The sequence below is a fragment of the Zonotrichia leucophrys genome, chromosome 1A (genome assembly GCF_028769735.1).
Source record: "Zonotrichia leucophrys gambelii isolate GWCS_2022_RI chromosome 1A, RI_Zleu_2.0, whole genome shotgun sequence".
NCBI classification, from domain to species: Eukaryota; Metazoa; Chordata; class Aves; order Passeriformes; family Passerellidae; genus Zonotrichia; species Zonotrichia leucophrys.
This window is the reverse complement of record NC_088170.1, coordinates 29,849,207-29,870,897: the sequence shown is the minus strand read 5'-3', so window position 1 is coordinate 29,870,897 and position 21,691 is coordinate 29,849,207. Positions and strand designations below refer to the sequence as shown.

General features: G+C 37.8%; 1 protein-coding gene across 1 annotated transcript; it reads right to left on the bottom strand.

The window, feature by feature from the left end:
• Positions 1–3,012: 3,012 nt before the first annotated feature.
• On the bottom strand, positions 3,013–21,339 carry ALX1 (ALX homeobox 1). Its single transcript, XM_064731546.1, has 4 exons — positions 20,952–21,339; positions 18,344–18,648; positions 14,654–14,782; positions 3,013–3,632 (listed from the first exon to the last, which is right to left on the bottom strand). The coding sequence occupies exons 1-4, from the start codon at positions 21,181–21,183 to the stop codon at positions 3,312–3,314; spliced, it is 987 nt and encodes a 328-aa protein (XP_064587616.1). The 5' UTR covers positions 21,184–21,339; the 3' UTR covers positions 3,013–3,311.
• Between the last annotated feature and the right edge of the window lie 352 nt (positions 21,340–21,691).

The window sequence follows — 21,691 nt, the reverse complement described above, 5'->3', positions numbered from 1 at the left end:
TTTTAGTGCATTTTCCACATGTTCAAGAAGCAGTGAAAAGATTCGTTGCTCAAGAAATCATTAAGTGATAAAATCAAAGCACAAGAACACAAATCCTGTCAAATGTGGGAGTATAATCCAGTAGAAAATAAAATCATATCCCTTTCATAGAAATTTAAATTATTTACGTATATTGAAATGTCTCTTTCCTAGAATTTTCTTAGAAAAAGAGAACACTACAAATAGACATGTCGGGTCTCTTTGCACTATTTGTGGCATAAGGAGCTACTCATCTTGGTTAAAAATCTGAGTCTGGCCTTTAGCCAGCATGGGCCAGATCCTGCCATCCTTAGTAGAGCTGAATAGTACCTTAAGCTGGGCCTGATTATGAACCGATTACTCATGTTGTGCTGAGAGGCTTTTTTTTTTTGCATGAATGGGGCCATTGTGAATAAACATTTACAAGTGATTCACAATTTGGCCTATGTGAGTAGCCTCACTCCCATCAATGCCACTACTCACAGAGTAAAGCGCTACTAAATAAAACTGGCAGAATGTGACCCTGTTGTAGTACTTGACATCTAACACGAAGATACTTTTTCATTAGCTAAATGAAAAGCTGCAACCAACAGGCTATCATTCATTCTTCGAGACGAGGCTGATGCAAGAGCATGACAAGCTTAATGCAGGCCTGCAACTTATCACACCTCAGGTTTAATGAGGGGTTGAATACCTATTTATTTAATGTATAAAGTTATGCTAGGAACAAAAAATTTCCATTGCTAGATTTGAGGGTGAAGAATTAATTAGAATTGCATCCCTCCCACTTAATTAAAATCAGCAGGAAGATGACATGGTCTTTTATTTTCTCCTTTGATTTTGGAAGCAATAAGCACCGAAAATTGTTGTAATATTTTGAAAATGGATATTAATTCTGTAATAAATCTGAATTGCAATAAATTCCTAGGAATTGTTGCGTTTTATTCCTGACATTAAAAAAAAACTTGTACAAATTATTTTGGGGGGATTTCAGAAGAAAACAATAGCAAATTCTGCTATGAAAATAAATAAGTAACTTGAAAGAGGCAACAACAGAAATGGATCAGAGATTGCCAGCTTTTCCTTCTTTGTCCACGAATGAAACCCTAACAAAAAGTTCTGGAAATCACTTTGGCATGTTCTAAATATTATACCTTAAAAGAAATTTTGTGGAAACTGAATAAAATTTAACAAAAAAAAAAAAAAAAAACAACAAAAAAAAAAACCCCAAACTGAAAACAGTTTGCTAAAACTCCATTGTATTTCCAGCACTTTCATCCTTCTGCATGTTGCAAAAGTGTCTATAGAAAATGAATATCTCTACCTGTACCAATAAAATCTTTTTTTTTTTTTAAACATAAGTCTAGTTTACTGCTCTCTAAACAGACCATAAAAAATGGAAAAGATAACTTCTAGCCAGAATACTCTTTTCCAGCTCCTCAGGCCAAAGTAGAAGCTAATTTTTAGAAGGAGAATCGAATCAGGAAACCACAAATTGGACATGTTAAAATCTGAGTTTATATGTATGTGTTAAAATCTGAGTTTATTACTAGTGGAAAATAGGACAACCTTCCTTTCAACTGTGTAAGACTCTGCTGTAAAAATCCCATTTTTAGTTGATCCTAATGGTTTCAAAGTCAAGTTTGTTTATTCTTGAAAGACTACAGAATGAGTCCATCTCCTATTTTTGTTTCAAGTTTAGCCCCCATGAGTGGGAGCAGAGAAAATCTGGGGATTCCTGTGTGTTTGTTTTTGTGAGTACTGGTAGTTCTGCAGTTGCTGTGGTGAAATCTGCTTCCTGATCTTCCCGTCTTCCCCCATGCACCCTCTGTTCCTAACTAATGGCCAGAGAGAAAAGCAAGAATGAGCAGGGGGTGCCCCGAGAGTTGTATCCTGTTCTAATCACAGCCATGCAAGTCCTTCTTTATTTCAATTAATTTACTTTGCCTTTATGAACCTGAGAGACTGACTGTTGCTTTCAAAGAGGCTGACATTTCACTCATCTGAAGGAGCTTGGAATGTGACAGGGGAAAGGGAGGAGAAGTAAATCAAAGCAGATATCAATTCTCCAGATGTAAAGTATTTTTCTTCTCCTCTATTTTTTTTCCACCAGAAATGTCAGAAAGTCTGCTGACATTTTAATTCCTTTGTGATAGGCTGGGAGCTGAGAGCCAAGTCCTGCTGCCATTGCAGTCAAAAAGATTTTTCTCATATACTTTAAGAGTAGCAAATTAGCCTTACACTCTGGAAAGCATATAAGCAAAGTTTCAACAAAATGTAATTCAAACTAAAATTACATTAGTCTAACATCATCTTAGGATCATATACAAACTGAAACTGATGAGCCTTGTTGGACTTTTTTGCAATTTGACCACAGAGTAGCAAAACCCAGTAAAATGAACTGTACTGGAAGACCCCAGTGTTGTGTTGTTTGGGGTTTTTCCCTAAACTGAATTCTGTTAAAAGTGTAGGAGTACTATTCCATGCTGTCTATTAGTCACCCAAGCTTCATGACACCCTATCTATAACCTTTAAGATTTAATTTAAATTTACTAGTTGACACATAATCTGTGCACATCTTTTAAAACTCTATTAAGCACTGTGATCCTACTTTTAGCCTTATATGTGACCAAAAAATATCTCATTATCTTTAATAGAAATACACTCAGGTCCATAAGATAAAGTAGTACCTTATATTCTTTTTACATTAGTTGTTCATTGATATAAATTCAACAAGCTCAACATGCATTTAGCAAAACAGCAGAGCTGGCTTAGAGCAGCAGCACAGTGCTGAGAGAACTCGGTCTACAAATTCTACCTACAACATGAGCGGTCATATATTTCCCTCTTTGCATGGTGTGCTTAGAGATTTACATCATGGGTTCAATATAATAAATTTATTTTCCTTTACTAAGTTGTTCCTTTATGAAGTATTCATTTGTAAAGCATGAATTTTTTATACAGGACTGCTAAAAACCATGGAGTAGACACATTTGCTTAGTAGTTTTATTTTTTTTTCATGTTCTATAATCATATTTCATCAACTGGTACAACAAAACATATATAAAAAGCAAAACAAAGAGGGCTTGTTGAGCTTGATGCATGGTAAATCTATTTGGTTTATTCTTGGTTTATTGTTAAATATTATATTGCATTTCTTAAAGCAGACATCGTGTATATTGTGATTTCTAGCATTCCACACACAGCAGCTTATTGTTGTTCCCTTTAAATATGGGAAATAAAAATGGTTTTAGTTTGCTTTAAAAAAAAAATTGAGAGAGGGTACTGCTATATTACATGGCCCAAGAAATATTGGCAGCATGCTCTTTGGCTTTCATCCGTAGAACTGCAATACTGGAGGACCTCCTTTCAAACTCTGGCTTGGTTTCAAAAGCATGTCCATTGGTTGCCCCAGAAAGCAATGAGTCAGTGAAAAAATTATTGAGGGGCATGTGGCTAAATTGATTCTGGTGGTTTGAAAAGCCTGTGTAGCCAGAATCTGTCCGGGGTGAATGGGAGTAAGGTGTCATACAGGAGGACGTATCTCGTGGCAGCATGCAGGAGGTAACCACAGAACCACTGGCCGCATTCCCTGCCCACAGATTGTTCTGAATCTGGAACATATAAAATGAACACAATTAAACTCAGATAGCTCATCTTTTGTTTTCTGCAATGCTTGGTTTGCTTTACTTCACATATAATTAGTTCCCCTCTGAAACAAGTAACAAGTATTTAACAAGTACTCTGCAATCATGTCAGAAAATAGTGTGAAGAGATCACATCAGACAAAATATGAGATTGCTCACTTAAGAGCAAGGGCTGAGTCATGTTCCTTATTTTGTCATCCATTTGTCCTGTGTCTCCATATATATGTCTAGTGTTGAACCTCAGGATGCCATCAGCCCAGCCAGTCAATAAAATTAATGGAAACACACAACTGACATCAGAAAAAACGTGTCAAAAGAGTGTACAAGATCATAGATATTTTCAACATAAATGCTTCTCCTCATTAGAATTCCCATTGTAATGGTCAAAAAAGGGTGAACAAAACAAACCAATTTGGATTTCTCAAGTGATAAAGCCCAACAAGTATTCAAAAAATTTAATAATGAGAAGCCTTGCGTAATTACTTTAAAACAAATGAAACCCTAAAACACAGAAATTACTGATAATGCATTCAAGACTTTTTCATAAATTTGTTTCAAAGATAGATTTGATATAAAATTTCTTTTCATGACTTTTTGTGTGAAAATATACTTTAAGGGCATATCTGTTTCAGAATTCAGCCTTAACAAGCTGCATTGTGCATCCCTGGAAAACATTGCATGACAGAGTAGGACACAAACTTTGTGGTTACCAATAATATCTGGAGCAACCATGTATTCAAGCCTTGATGTATAATCCTTTCTATACTTGGCAGTTGCTTAAAGCTCCATTCTGAGTCTCAGGCCTTCTACCATCTATGCATAGATGCTATTTATGGATAGGTATTTTTCACTTGTTTGTTACTAGATGAACAGGCAGAAGGATTTTTAAGACCTAACACGAGTCAGCTCTTATTGCTATCTCAGACTGCAGGGTCTTTCATTCCTGCTCTAGTCACTTTGATTTGATCGAGCTTCACACTCAGCAACTGCCCTTCTTTTTTCTCCAAACTCTACTCTCTCTCTCTAGGAGTACTACTTGCATATGGTATAATTTCTGACATACTCAATCTTCCTCGGTCATTCCCCATTTACACACGCCATTATACAATTTACAGCTTTGTATGTCTTCTCCACTTTTACCTATATACCTCTCCTGAATGCTGATTTTTTAATGTACAAATAACATCAGGCAAGACATTTTTAGCCCCCATTCACAATACAGATCTTGTCAGCCAGTAACTATATCCTTTCCTATTTGTTTTCCTTTGCTAAATTTGTCTTCACTCTAAAAATCTGTTGTCTGTTCAGTGTATCCTTGCCCTGATGCACTGCGATTGAGCCCACATGTCTTTGTTCTTTGTAATATGTTGGAGTAACTCAATTACTCTTCAGTTAGCACTGAAAAGTGAATTCCCACTAAAAACTTAATTCTACATTCACATTCCAAATCCACAGACAAAGGAATTTTGACTTTAAGATATAAAGGTTATCTCTCTAGCTGAGTGATTTTTTCTGTCGAAGTAGAGGTCAGAGGAAGTAATGAATTATGACAGACACACACATATGCACACACAGAATGAAAACATGTTTCTAAGGCTGATGAGTTGTGTTTTCTCCCGTTGTCCTATCACTTTGCAACAGCACATACCAAACCACCAACAAGCTAAAGCGATAAATTATGGTTCGCTGAACTCCTCTAGCTGAGATCTAGTGCAGATAGGAAGGACAAAATAGTCTTATTTTAAAAGTTAACATTTTAAACTGTTGTATTAGCAAGGTCATCAGGAGCTGACAAACTAATCTGGACTCCTTGGGAATTCCAGCAGCAAAAAACATAATCCAGTAAATGCTCCATTTTGGTTTCCTCTGAAAGCCTGGGGAAAAATCATGGTAGCAACTCATCTCCCCAAACTCTGGGTCTGCTCAGAGACGTGCATGCATGCAGTTATAGTTCCACGCGCACTCACGGATGTGCCTTTCCACACACACCCACACAGCTGGGCACACATCAGGCTTCTGCTCCTGCATATTTTAGGTGATCTGCTGGGAGGCAACGGAGGAAGTAAGGTCACTGAGGAAGGATATGGAAGAATTTTCCTTCTTGTGGGCCTCCTGACGTCTAAATGAGGAAATCTAAAAGAAGTTTCAGAACTTTCCAGTTACCACCTCTCATAATCACTTTTCAGAAGACTCAAACGTCAGCCCATGGGAGATGCTCTACAGTTTGACATGATTCCCAGCTGCCTTATTACTCCTTCATTAACCTACCTGAGCCAGTTTTGACTTATAATCAGACAAATTTCCCCAGGGAGAAACTAGTTAACCTATGCAGTGTCTAATACATGAGCTGCCTCTGAAGGAGCTCATAATCTCCAAAGCTAACTTACATGTAACAAAGTCTTATTTATCTGACTTACTGAAATTTCTTTCTAAGAAATGCTATGCCAAATGCTACCCAGGCAGCACAGATATAATTAGGGGAGGAATTAAAAAAAAAGTTTAAATATAAACATGAACAAGTTTGCCTTTAATAGAGTCATGATGGGAAATCTTCAAAAGGTTCAGAGGCTCAGTTAGAAAGTGCCCAATAACCAATGTGGTCTGGAGGAATCACAAAATTACTCTTTCTTTCCATACTTTGAGTAGTTTGGTGTGCAGTAAACTAAGTTTAGTACCACCAATTTCCCTGATATTTTTATTCCAGACAAATCTCTTTCAATTTAGGTTCAGTGAGGTTGCACAGGTGTAAATGAGAACCGAATTCAGCTGCAAATCCTAAAATGTGCCAATGTCTTTTTCAAGAAATATGTGAACAAGCTATTAATTTCTAAAACTTTTAAAGGAGCGCACTAGATTTCTTCCTTAGAGAAAGGAATTCAAATTATTAAACAACTTCAGGAATGCCACAAGATTCTAGGGGAGCTTTACATCTTCTCTCATGAGGCAGTTATGCCTTCCAAAACAATGTTTTCAGTTATATCAAATTTCTATTCATTTTAGTTGATTGAGTGACTTCACATTTGGTATTAAATGTTCATTTCTTTACAAAGATTTACAACATAAATATCTTGTAGTGAAATTTAGGCACAGAAGGTATTCCTGTATTAAAAATAAATACAGTAATGTTTCACAATAAGTCAAAATGATCAGACCTTCTTCTGGTATGTTAGAAGGAAAAGCGACATTATGTACATGAATTTAAAGAAAATATTTTTCCTCTTAAAATCTTGTGTGATCCATGAACTATATAAAAGGCAATTCAGAGACTGTGAATGAGGCCATACATACAGCACATCTCTGGTTTCTGTTAACATCACAAACAACTTGAGCTTTGCTCTTGTGGTTACCGTGAAATTACCAGAGCCCTTCAATATATTTACCTACTGTATGTTTTATACACACATACACATGCACACACACCCTTCCTGATCGAAAAAGAAATAGGATTTCATAGCTGTGACACGAACATAACTGCAGAGTTATGGTTGTTAACATGGTTATGATATAATTTCCTAGGCACATGACCTTCTGTTAGATACTGCAGAGGAAAAAGAGCTGAGGTAATTGGTCATCCTGCTTGGTGTCATTGCTTTTTTTCTGCTAAACTTTCAAGCTCCCTGAGCTTCAGCCTTTTTATGCAGCCCCTGGAGAAACCACATAAACTCAAATATCAATTTTTTCTGGGAGTTTTGCTATCACTGCCCTAGCCTTTGGGAGAACCAAATGGGAGATTTTGTTCTCCCATCACCAAATTCTTGACTCATGTTATTTCAGTTGCCTGCCTATCCAGACTAGAGACTGTCTCTGTTTGAGTGCACACCTTTTAGTGCTTCACATTGGAAACAAAATTCTAATTTCTTTTAAGATCTCTAGATATCAAGAGATGTTATTATTATATTACATAATAAATGTTATACTTGCTGAATATTATTATAATTACTCTAGTAATTAGAAACTACACATATCCTCTTTGGAAAACAAGAGTTGCAGTAAATGAAGAGTTAAGAATTTATGTAATTATAGAAAACATGTGAATGTCAGACTGATTTGGTAATTTTTGTCACTACTCTCCTTGCACTACCAAAAAATATCAAATCTGTGCTACCACAAGAAGCTACTTTCAGAAGATTAAATGCAATAGCTGTTAAACTACTCAAAACTACTAGTTAGCAGCCTGTATCTGTTGGTCATTCCTAGTCCCTCACCACAATTAATTTGGTCTGTAAATTTCCACTTTTTTTTTCTGGGTGCCTCTTTACAACACCCAAAATACAGGTAGAAATTTGCCTGTACTTCCTAAACTTGTAGATTCTCAGAATAATTTAAACCGAAAAAGAGCCTCTGAGATTATTTTACTAAATCCTTGCTTGCAGCTACTCTTGAATTTAGATAAGGTTACTCAAACTCCATCCGGCCATGTTTTGAATCATTCCAGCTGCAGGGATTCGTTAATTTCTATGGGCAATTTGCCCCAGTGCTTCACCACTCTCATTGTATTTTTACATTTATATCTAGACAGAGCACTTCACAGTGTTTAATTTGTGCCTATTTTGTAGGAGCTGATGGGCAAGTGCACATGTGAACTTTACTGGGCTCATGTATGACAGAGATGCAGCACATAATTTGCAGATATAAATAAAATGCTGATTAGCACATGATAATGAGAGGCTTAACAGTACAGATTTAAAATATGTGATAGACCCCTTCAGTCCACATTTGGCTTACACATGGTGAACAAAATAAAACTCTGACCATTAGATTCCACACTTAAGTTTGCTAAGCTTCAAAATAATGTAGGATTTGAAAAGTCATCAAGCTGTGTGGGATGTTTTGTAAACTGCAAATTCTCCCTACTGCAATCTTGAGGCCACTTATAATATGGATTAATTATATTTCAACTCTATGATACAGTTAAATACAATATTTCACATTTTGTGAAATATTGTAAAATTTTTGTGCATTTTAAGGGAAAACAAAGAAGAATTTGCCATATAATTAAGCCCCAGTAAAGTCACTCACACTTAAAGAAATACATGTTTCACCAAAAAAAAAAACCCCAGAGCAACAAACTGAATGTTTGAGACCATGAAAAGGACCACATACAGTGGTGGTTTATTACCCAGAAAAAATAAAAGTGCAGTGCATAAGCTACTTCGTGTGGAACAGACACCATCCAGAAAAATTGGGAGTGTCACTCCCCTCTTGTTGGAAGATCAGCCACAGCAGTGAGCACACACGCAGTGAGACACACACCATGCAGGTGGTGGCTCAGCCCCAGCCCCAGCCCCACGCTGCCGCAGCCAGACGGCATGAGTGAGTGATAAAACCTCTTTGAAGCCAGCTGAGAGATGTCTGCCACATCTACTCATGCTCAATCAGTGTACCCATAGCCTTAATGAACTATTGTGATTAACTGTCATTTATGTGTCTGCTACAGTTAAAAGAAATTTTAAGTCATATAACATGTGGCGTCTAATACATTCCATATGAACATTTAATTGGAGCATGTAACTTTGATTATTGCTAATGAGGATTAGCCATATGTACCAAGGCTAGAGCAAACGATAATGATGATCCGAGGACTTAGTACTTAACACATGTATGGTGATACCACTTCTACACTCTTTGACTGCCAACACATCATGTGATGCCATGCTGTTCAACATATTCATTTGATTTATCATTATGGTGGATGGAATGCAAATTTCAGCTTCTTCCTTCTATTTATGAGATTTCAACAGTTTCCTTTCTTTTTAGACCTTCTATATCATTCCTGTTCCCATACTTCTGAAAAGCTTTTATTGTCTTAGGATTCCCACCTGCACTAGATTGGACTTTTTCAACTGAAACAAAAAATTAAATTCTATCCTATCCAAGCCTTGCCTGCATTTTCAAGAAAATTTAAAAAATACTCAAACATTTTACATGTGGTATTAAGAGGGAAAGTAGAGTGGTGTGACAAAATTAATCCTTTTAAACGGACTTAGACGAAAAATTGCAACAAATTAACATGATTCAAAGAACAAGTAAGGAGGAAAAATGCAAAGAAAGGAAGGAGCCTAGATGGGAGAAAATGTTCACCTTTTTTAACTGCTTTTCAATGCCTCAATTTAATGTTTATTTACATGCTGATGCACTTATAAAGATAACATCTTTACCAATTTGATTCACACAGGGATAGCTGTGATAATAGAATAGGCTCTTGTGTGTGTAAATAGAGGAGGAGGGGTAAAATGAAATTTTGCTTCAGGTTTTCTTGTTAGTTCTCATAGGTAGTCATCGAATCTGATGAGATCAAATACCTTTGTAACAGGAGCCTTCCCACTAACATAGGGTGGCAGAGGGAGTCAAGTGATGACCAATAAGGTAAGAGAAGAACAAAGTAAAGAGGCTTTTTTATTGTTCCTCTTCCAACATATTTATACATCTGTGTAGATAAGTACAAATGACTGCAGCTGAACCAGGTATCAAAATAAAAAAAATGTTGGCAGATCATCTTACCTATTTTACACCTTACATTTTAGGAATAAAAATTTTAATTGATCAGAGTTTTTGACAGCTGTAAAGGGAACCCATGTCTGGCATAGAAATCCCTTTGGTTAAGTTTCCTAAACACAAATGTCTAATACTTATCTGACCACGGCTGCCTAAAACGAAGGATGGATCCTTCTTTTAAATCCTGTTCATCAACATTTCAACAGTGTCTCAGATACCCTGAGACATATTTAATAACACTCTATGCTGTATTTAAGGGACAAAATTAAGTAAGGCTTGTTTACTAACATTCACTCCTGTGAAATGAAGTAAACTTCCCCATGAAGGGAATCTGCATTCATTTCCCCACTGCTTTTAAGATATTCCATCTTCACTTTCATAGCAATAGGATATTGCTAGTTAAGCTAAAAATGTCTAGGATATGTGTTTTCCTGAGTCACTTAAGATGACTTAGAACACAATGTGTTGTATCTGCAAGAAAACATTGGAGTTCAAACACTGAAAGTAAGGAAACAGAAAACTTTTGCTAAAATTAAAGAAAATCATTGTCCATACAATTTTCCTAGAAAAATCTGATTTTCAGCATAATGTTGTTAGAGCTTTGAAAAAAAATCTAAATAACAGATGATTTTTCTAGAATGTTGTACAAACGGCCCTTCTCTGTAACCCAAGTTTTGATAGTATAATTAATGGAAGATATATGCATGCAGAATTTGGCCAGTTTAGGAGATATTCAATTTCTTGGCAGGTTCAATTCAGGAGATATTCAATTTCTCAGACAAGCAACTAAAAAAACCAACCAAACAAATAAAAAATCTAAAGTCAATATACTGTAAAAATAATTAAAATTAGACTGAAAGAGCAAAGCAAAGAATTATGATCTACCAAAAAAAACCTAAATTGTAATTATTGTGAAGATAAAGACATGGATTTAATAGCAAAATTAGGCTGGATTATAGACAAGAGTGTTGGACCAGATCACCTTCAGAGGTCACTTCCAACCTCAACCCTTTTCTTATTCAGAGCCAACCTTCTGTCTGAAATGAGTTGAAAGATTCATTTTCTCACAAGAGAAACCTTTCAGGTTTATGAAGTCACACAACGCATAGCAGCATGATGTTCTTAATTTCTATTTGATGAAGATAATTGGTGAAGAGACTAAGCAGAAGTCTCCACAACACCCTCTGTCGACTGCAAGAGACTGAGCTTCTGCTGGAATGCAACCGAGATGTGTTTTCTCAACATATCCATGGCTGGACTCAAACCAGAAAAATCCACGGGCTGCAAATCCTTATAATGCACACCAGAAATTCATATTTGTTCCTGCTCTTTCTGCCATAAAGCTGTAAATTTCTCAGCTTGATTTCATCCTTTTTCAACATTCAACCTATATTTTCTTCCAGCAACAGAGAGTCTGTTTTTCTCCATGTTGTTTCTTAAAAAAACTCTAGTGATCTGTGTTCCACAATCCACAAGAAAAAAATACTTATTTAAAAGTACATTTAAAATTTATTTATTTAAATGTATGGCAAAGCTTGTCTAATATTTGCTTATTTCATTTTCACAAGAGTGCCTGTGGTGGTGGTGATATGGGAACAAAAGTAAAGGGAAAAAGGATATTTGTTTTCTTCTCTTACATTAACTACAATGAAATAAAGGATTTTTTTGGGGAAATCAATTTATAGCATTAAAATGAAACCATTTTATATACCTTTTCTGCCTGAGTTGTGAGATAGATTGATGAATTTATTGCAAGTCAGGAGCTGTATATTTATTTCCCATAAGTGAAGCACTTAATAATGGACATCTAGTTCAAAAGATTTGAATGCAGTGATGTCAGTAGTCATGTTTTTAAAACAGATTGTCATTGTCTCAGTCACTCTCACTGGAAATGTTTTATATATCATAGAGATGTGGTTTTACTGAAGAACAGGATTTCAGAATGTGAAAACTATGAAGAACTACCACAAGGTTAGCAAGACTATGAATTTTTATTAAATGCTCTGTGGTAATTGCCTGGATACCTACTCATATACAGAAAAGTAGCCAAATTTTTCTCTGAGTAGAGAACTACCTTGTTTTTAACACGAAGCCAAGCTACGCATGCAAGCCTTCAGCTGAAACAGCCGAAGTGCACTCACACCTTCCTTCAGTTCCTTCTTCTTGAACAGCAAGAACAGCAGAACAGCACCAGGCAGCATTCTCATGCAGGTGACCAGACCAATGACACATTTGTGCTTCTCTATTTACCTGCACTCTGTTAGTCTGTGCGTGTAGGTGAGCATGTGGCATTTGTGCTTGTGAATATTCACGTTTTGTATTTCTACACACTAGAGATGCTTGATTTAAGATGATGGAACAAGCATTTGCATTTCAATATTCTGTTTTTAAGATTTTATTAATTAGTAATGGAAATATTTGTCAGGCTTAAGCTTAGTTGTGTCATCTGCCTAGCAGATTTTTTTGACAAAAAATATAAACAGAAATGCAGAGAATTAATCTTTTTAACAATCTGAAAGTACAGAATAGATCTTTTATTGGGTTAGAATTTTATAGATCATATTATCATATAGTTTAAAAATGTGGGATTGTTGAAAAACATTAATTTTAGGACAATAATTTTAAATGTAGATGGAATCCTACTAAAAATACAAAATAAGCTGGCAGACACAATTTTAGTCTAGAAATCCCAAAGCTTCAGCACTGTTCATTGTATCACTTGCTGTGATGCTATAGGTAAGTCAGAAAGACCTTGAAAGGAGAGTTGACCACCTTAAATGAAATCTGTGAGTGAATGCAAATCTACGGCTTTGTGAGTCTACCCGGGGCTACCGAAGATTCTGTCCACTTACCTAAACACAGAGTCATGCAGTGGTTGCTAATGTAATTTGGGTTATTGCCCTGCTACATGTTAAAACAAAACCAGATGACTTACAAGTGCTACAACAGCTGAAATGGTTGTGTCCATGTTCTGAGCTGCTGGAGCACAGGGCAGCTCTGGCCCAGGCACCAAGCCTAGCAATATGTAACCTCCTCAGAGGTAAAGCACATTAAACTGAGTAGATGACACATGAGCCAAAGACCCCTGGTTCATAGCTAATCACATTCATAGAATGATAGAATCACTAAGGTTGGAAAAGACCTCCAAGATCATCAGGACCAACACTTCAGCAAACACTGCCATGCCAACTAAAGCATAGCACTAATTGTCATTTCCAGCCAATTCTTGAATACTTCCAGGGATGGTGACTCCACCACTCCAATGCTTACCACCATTTCAATGAAAAAATTCTTCCTGATTTCTGACCTAAACCTCCCCCAGCTCAGCTTATTTCCTCTTAACCTGCCACTTGTTCTCTGGGAGAAGAGACCAAGGCCCGTCTTGCTACAATCTCATTTCATGCAGTTGTAGAGAGCGATAAGGTCTCCCCTGCAACTCCTTTTCTCCAGGCAAAAAAGCCCAACTCCCTCAGCTGCTCCTCATAGGACTTGTGCTCCAGACCCCTTCCCAGCTCCATTGCTCTTCTTTGAACATTCTCCAGCCCCTCAATGTCATTCTCATAGTGAGGGGCCCAGAACAGGACACAGGATTTGAAGTGCAACCTCACCAGTGCCAAGTACAGGGACACAATCCCTGCCCTGTCCTGCTGGCCACACCGTTGCTGATCCAGGCCAGGATGCCATTGGCCTTTTTGGCCACCTGGGCACAGCTGGCTCCCGTTCAGCTGCTGACAACCACCCCTCACAGGCCCTTCTCTGCTGAGTCAATTTCCAGCCACTCTTCCCCAACCCTCAGGAACTCCTCATTCAGCCAATTTAGAGCGTGACCAAAGCAAGCTCACATAGAATATGAGGTTTTTTTTTTTTTAAGGTTGGCAGAGACCCCACTGCCCAATGAAGCTGAACAGCACAAAACACCAGTAGTGGAAGGGAGCCATGCAAGAGTTTTTTGCTTTGCATGGTGCTTTTTTTTAATTAATATGTGGTAAAAGCAATGTGTAGCCAGAGACATGAAAAAAATGGCTCTAAAATAAAGATATTCAATGTACTTAAACAAGCAAGGAGACAAACAAAAGCAGAGTGAGGCAAAGAGTAAATCAAAGGAGTGGAGAACTGAGGCAGAAGATTATTACTTCATTATGCAGTATACCTAATTATTTACTAACAGGGAACTGAAAAAGACAAAAAAAACCCAAATTCAACCAACTCCAATGGTATGAGAGATTTGTCCTGTCCCTCTGCCTCTCTCTCCCAGTGATATATATTCAGTTCTGATTCTGTATGACTATATTACAATTTCACGCCAGTAGGACACTTGTTCTATTTAATGGGCTGTTGAAGTCTATAAGGACATGTTCCATGTTTGACACATCAAAAGGAAGCTGTCTAGAGATCAGATAGTTTATACTTCATCTTAGCAAAGTATACAAAACCAGAGTAGTTAGTACAGCTGCCAAATGTAGAACCAAAGTACTGCTTGGTCTTTGCCATACCTGAGGGTAGCTGTCAGTCCTTGGAAGAACAGATATGTCATAGGTGGCAGCAAAGTGGCTCTTGGCTTGCTGGATCTGACCATAGCGTTCTCTTTTTCTCCATTTTGCTCTTCGATTCTGGAACCAAACCTAGAGTATACAAGGAAAGAGTCATCAGGGTAAACTAAATTATATACTGCACAAAGGGTTTTAGGAAAATAAGAGATTTTGGACTGCGGCTTTGAAAATTTCTGTTTATCTAAAAAAGGTAAGTTCTCCACCTGGAAATTAATTTTTCACTGTTTCAGTCTTGTAAATGTCACACCTAATTAACTTATGGCTGGCTATTTTGAATATACATATTGTTTTATTTATATTCCTCAAAACAAACCAACAAACAAAGCAAACAAACAAAAGCAAAGACAATCTGAGAAAGATCAGTCTGTAGCAAGTAAAGAAACGTTCCCTTAAATTCCCATGCCCACTGACTTGCTATAACTATCCATAATCTGCCTCCTAGAGGTGTCCATGACCTTTATCAAGTGCAGTAATAAAAAGACAGGAAAAATTGGCACAAGAGCAGTAGTCTGCACAGCAGGAAAAGTTCCTATAAGGAAGGCTAAAAGGCCAGGAAAATAATAGTCACCATGTCACAGACAGTTTTTGAACTATTGTGAATTTTTTTCCACTTTGGTGTTAGGTGATATCTGTTACTTATAATGGAAGACAAAAGAATTGCACTTTCAACTATGGAATAATTTAGATTTTATGCTTAAATTTGTTTACACTCCTTGGCCTGTTCTGTAATATTTGCTCTGTCAAGTACTATATCAAAAACCCATTATATGACATTTTCTCTCTGTTACTGATAACTGTCATTGTCCCATAGTCTTAATAATTTATTCTTGCCTTTCAGACAGTTTATTTTGGACTGGTTAGGCTATCCTGATGAATAAAGGGGATTGCTAAGAAAAGTAACACTATATAAGAATAATATCCAACTAGTCATTGTTCTGGGTAAAGCAAGCTCACTGAGACTTTTTTAAGAAGTCATACTTTTAAATGAATCATTATTATTTTAAAGGAAACAATGGCATTGGTTATTCATCCAGCTAAATTGACCATTAATTAATTTTGATATATACATACATGAATGGTGCTTTATTTATAGATACTTCCTGTGTTTTGAGGGACATTTTCTGATTCCATATTGTGGGATATTTAAAACAACACTGTTTGGTTTATGATTCCATTCTTGCATTGATCTTTGGGGAACTCAACTGTCGTTTGATACTGTTCTTAAGCAACCAGGGCATAATTTTGCTCATTTTGATTCCTAAGAACTTGTGGAAAATGCAAATCTTTTAAAAGATTCAGCAATCAAAGCAAAGCATATAACTCCTGAGTATATATTTTTAGGAGCCTTGGTGGTAAATATGTGTTATTTATGATGCCTGAGCTTCAGCAAAAAGAAAAGGGAAGGCAAAAAAATCTCCTGTCTCCACAGAGGCATCAAGGACACGATAAGGAAATTTAGTCATGAAGTTCTTTCCTTGAATAAAGACCTTGACAATCTTCTTAAAATGGGTACCAATTACTGGACTGACATGCAGCAGGAAAGAGAACAACTTAGATAAATTAGGTTCAGGTTGGCTCTCTCTGCATGTGCGCAGGACAAATATTAAACTGGATGTTGATAAAATGGTGGTGAAGGGAATTGTGGGTAAGGTATCCAGCTGATCACTCTGCTACACTAAATCAAACAATTTGCTTGAATTCATAGAAGTAAATGAGAAAAAGCACTTTTTTTTTTTCTTTTGACAATCCCCCAAAATGTTTCTGTTTACACCACTTTACTAGAAACTTACTCTTGGCAGAGATAGAGTAACCATTTGCCTCCACAAAGCAATGTAGAAATCTGCTGCTTGTTATCCTTGAATTGCCAGATGCTTGCCTTTAATGACGTAAGGCTTTGCAAATTGCTTAATCTTGTGATGGAATACTCTTGCTACTCTGGACAGAAATGATCAACATGTCCTTCCATATTTAGAATATGAGAATGTAAAGATCAGTTATCTTTTAAGAAAGGTAAGAACATGTTTAAATAAAATAGAAATAAATACACGATGAGAGTCTCATATAGACATACATTTTTCATTTACTGTCTTCTTTTTAATACTCTTACCATGTGAAGCCTCTAAATCTTAGGAAAAAAAGGTGATTAAAAAGTCAGATGACACACTTTAGTTCAATTTTCCCCTCCTTATTCTCACTATTAATTTGTTCTTGAAGTAGTTCTCCGTATTCCAGAATTATACACTTGTTAGAATAGTGTTTTAACATTATGCTACCTTCTTTTTTTTTTTTTAAGACTAAATCCCAGTGAATAGAAGTATACTTGGAAAGCTGTACCAAATTCAGGAAAGGGATTGTGCAGAGCCTAAAGAGTTAAAAGCCACTGAACCAAATTCCATCGGCATTGCTGATATCACAGCGATGTAACTGAACACACAGTTTTGGACTCTATTTTCTGATGACAACAGCAAATGTGATGCCTGCTTGAATAGACATGAAAAGAACACTTCTTTATAAAATTAATTAGCTGACTTTTTCTGAAAGTGTTTCTGATTTCATTTCACTTTGTATGCATGTGCACTGTCTTTTTCTCTACATGCATGTGTGAGTATGCGTTTAATTACAAGTTGTGAAGTTGTTATCATACTCAAGTCACTAAATTAAAAAAATTAATCCCAGTCTGTAAGAATCAACAGAAATGTTATTCTCTAAATTGAAATAATGATTATTACCAGAGCAGAAAAGATATCTAAAATTAAGATAAACTTGCAAAATGTGGCTCACACCGTTTTCTAACAGAAGACCTCTAAACAAGGGAAAGGCCGTATTTCCTGGATATTTAGCGTCTTTTCTCACCATTGCACATCAAAAGTCATAAATATTATTGAGATTGCTCTATGAGCACATACTGAATGAATCACATTAGTACGCAGTTACAATACTCAAATAATGTCCTAAGTGGTCACCAGTATGTTTTGTTACAAAAACTAGAGTAACATTATTAATAAGTTATTGAAATTTAAAAACCAGAAATTGTACCCTCTAATTTTGTGATTTCTAAGATCATTCCATACAGAAAAGAAGAATTGATTATGTCCTTGTTTTATACAGGCACAAAACACACACACACACATATATCTATGTAAAGTATATAGATATATAGATACTTATACACATTTATGTATGCACAGTTTCACTGCACAGTCTTTGGATAGAAACAAGGAATTTGGTTACTTTTTAGACTGTAATTTTCATGCCATGACACACAGAGAATCCTCTGCATGTGAGTTCTGCATTGTCATCAGTCTGAACTACATGCAACAAGTGTTTAGTGGGATCTTTACACATAACAACTTATGTTTCCACTGCCTGGAATTCTACAAGAGATCAAGACAGTTTTACTATTGATGTTGTTTTCTTGTCCTTTAAACAAGCATTCAGAACTGCAACACAAGCTATTTAAAAAAATAACAAGTTATTTTAGCACTACAGCCTAACAGCTCATGTCCATAAAGAAATGAGGCAAAACGAGCTGTTTACTTTAGCTTTATGGGGTTTTGTACAATCCCCGAGAGTGTAATTTACTCATTCCTACAATGCCCAATTTGTCATAGGAAGGCTGAAATCTGGTCCTACCTGGACTCTGGCCTCAGTGAGCTCTGTTCTCAGAGCTAGCTGTTCTCTCACATAGACATCGGGGTAGTGAGTTTTCTGGAATACTTTCTCCAGTTCCTCCAGCTGCAAACTGGTGAAAGTTGTTCTGTGTCTCCTCTTCTTACTGCTGGAGACATTGCTGTCACACTTATCACCAAGTTCATCCAGGTCCCCCTTCTCCTGCAGCCCTTTCACTGGAGACATCCTGAGATTGTTGCAATTGTCCATGGGCCTGCTCAGCTCTGTGTGAAGAGGCTGTCCTTCCACTTTAGTAATCCCGTAGTTCACTGCATGCAAGGTGGGTTAACAGCTGGTTAATAAAGGATCAAGGCGGAAGGAGAGGTGTTTAGATTCAGGAGTTCATATAAAACAGTTTCACAAGGAAGCAGATTCCACCGTGGCAGTGTTATTTCTTTATGAGATTGTTGAAGAGGAATTTGTAATATTAACTACAGATAGAATAAAAGTGCTAAGTCACATTAAATTTTAACCGAGAATGATATCTGAAAATATCGTCTGGAAACTTACAGAGTAAGGAGACTGGTGCAAGAGACTTGGATATTTTCACCCCACCACTACTGCTGCTAAAGTAGTTAACAATGCATGAAATCAGCCTCAGCTAGAGTTGTACAGATAAGGAATCTTAGCCCAAAACAGATTTTCATAATAGAGACACAAAGCTATTGACAAATTTGACTTTAAACTTGGAAGCAAATGTAAAAAAACTCTATTTCTATGAAAATACAAACTAACAGTGAAGTAAACTTAATAGCTGTAAACTGACAAATCAAGAAGCAAATGAAACCAAAAATTAAATTCGCTTTTCAAATTCAATAAATTCCATATGCTTTGTTTTGCATTTGTGAAGTGGAATTGTTTCCAATGAGGTCTGTTATGGTTACAAAATACAGGGCATTTCTGCAAAATGTTAACTCATTAAAAGAGATAGTTTCATATAATTTGTAAAAGGATCACAGGAACTATTTGTCTTTAGGTAAAACTTGAGTGGTAGAAATCAGAAACATTCCACAGTAGCTTCTTAATAAGAAATGAAAACATTTCCTACTTTTCAATATTTTTACTTATCACACATCACTGGAAAAGTAATAAGTTAAAGAATTCAAAAAAAAAAATTTTTTTCTAAGAAAAAGGTGGAAAAAAAGATTCAAACTCTGTAGAAATTAAAACTTACAACGATGCTGTGTAACATAATAAGCTTGCTTTGAGATTGCCTCACGTTCTCAGTAATTTCTTTTCTTTCAATTCGAGCTGATTGCAATGAAACACAATTTTCAGATACTTACCATCAACACATACATAGATAGGAAATGCCCCAAAGCTCTCGAGGCACACAATACATTAGCTAATTAAGAAAAACTTCAATGTATAAATCAATTTCCTATAGGTTTTTGTTTTTTAAATTACACTTGAAGAAATCTATCAATGTCTCAGCATTTTTTTCGTACAAGTAAAAGAACTTTCTCAAAAAAAAAATATATACACTTCAATGACTATATGAAGTCAAAAAGCGTATCATATTGTTAGTCTTACTGCAGCTGATCTTAACCATGTTTTCCGATTTTTCTAGGAAACTAGTTTTTAAATTTTTTTCTATAGCTTTTCATCATGTTGGATGAAAATCGCTATAATATGAAGAAAATAACGAAGAAGATTTAAAATGTTTTAAAAATAAAATATTCCTCATTCTCCTTGCTTATAAGCTAGAAAATTTTAATTACTTGACAAAATGTTTAACGCTATTGTTCGGGGTTTTCGGGGACCGACGGGGTTTTCGGGAAAATCACCGTCCCGTATCGATTGATACCGCTGCAGAGAACCCCGCTGCCTTCGCAGGACGATATTTGCGGGCAGCAGAGATGACCAGGCTGCCTCCCGTTCCCTGCCCGGACCGGCACCGCAGAGCCGGCCGTGTCCCGGCTCCCTCCGACGCCGGCGATGCTTTTCCCGGGACTTTGCTGGGGGAAAGCGCCGCGGCTCGCAGCGGGGCCGGGAGTGCCGGGGAGGGCTGGAGGGAGCCCAGAGGGGGTGCCGAGGGTGCCCAGGGTGTGCCGGAAGGTGCCGGGACCCGGCCGTGTCCTGCAGCACCCTCCGGGAACCCGGCCGTGTCCCGCAGCCCCCTTCGGGACCCGGCCGTGTCCTGCAGCCCCTCCGGGAACCCGGCCGTGTCCCGCAGCCCCTCCGGGACCCGCCGGCCCGTCCGCCCCCCGGGCGGCTGCCCCGGCCACGGACGGGCTGTGCCGGCGAGCCCGGGGGGAGCTCCGCTCTCGGCCAGCCGGGGGACCCGGGCCGGGGCCGGTGAGGAAGGCAGCAGCTGAAAAGCTGCACTGAAAGGAAAAGAGCCCTTCAAAGCAGCCGTTTGCTTTCTCTCGGATTTTTTTTTTTTTAGTAGAGATAGTTCTATTATAACAGCAGTATTGTTAGTGTTATTGTTATTTCACTACGACCTGACAGCCCTCGCCTGCCCACATCCGAGGGCTGCACAGCTGCCTTTGGTCTCCCTGGGCGGGAGAATCCCTGCCCTCCCCCGTACATCTGCAGGAGGGGGAATAACCCTGGGATGACGACTCACCGTTCGTGTCCTGGCAGGGCGATGTCCTCTCCAGCCTCACATGATGCTCAGCTCTTTGCAGAGGGTTGAAGGCCTGTACGCATTTGCTGCCTGACGTTTTGCTATAAAAGGACTCATTGTCCAAAGTTTCCATAACGTGCTCCAAACTGCCTCCTGCGCCCATATAAAAGTCACTGTTCTTGCTCGGCTGGCTCTTCAGGGCAAACTTCTCGCTCAGAAAATCCATAATCATCTAAGGCTGCTTGAGAGCCTCTTCCCTAGACAGAGGCTGGACTGTGAGCAAGGGAAGGAGACTGAGTGGATGGGAGGGAAGGAAGGAGGGAGGGAGGAAGAGGCGTTCAGCGCTTAGAGAGCTGTTTTGCCTCTGAGCCTTTGATTTGTCTTGTCTTGAAAGGGGAACCCGAAGTTGCTCTTATATCTTGAAGCTCAGCAGGACTTCTTGTGCAACCTCCCATTTCTAATGAATATGAAAATAAGCAAGCAGTCTAACTCCACCCCAGGTCCCCCAAGACCTAATCCCAACACAGGAGGGAGTTCCAGGCCCATTTTCCACAGACAGATCTGTTTCAGACAGACACACACACAAGCATTCGGGGAGGGTGAGGGGAGAAAGGGAGAGAGGGAGGGAGGAAGGGGGGGGGGGAGGACAAATAAAAAGGACATTTCCCCTCGCCAACCTATTCTCATTTCTCCAGGGATCCTGGAAAGAGTAATCCCTCGCTTCCCTCCCTCTCCTCCCA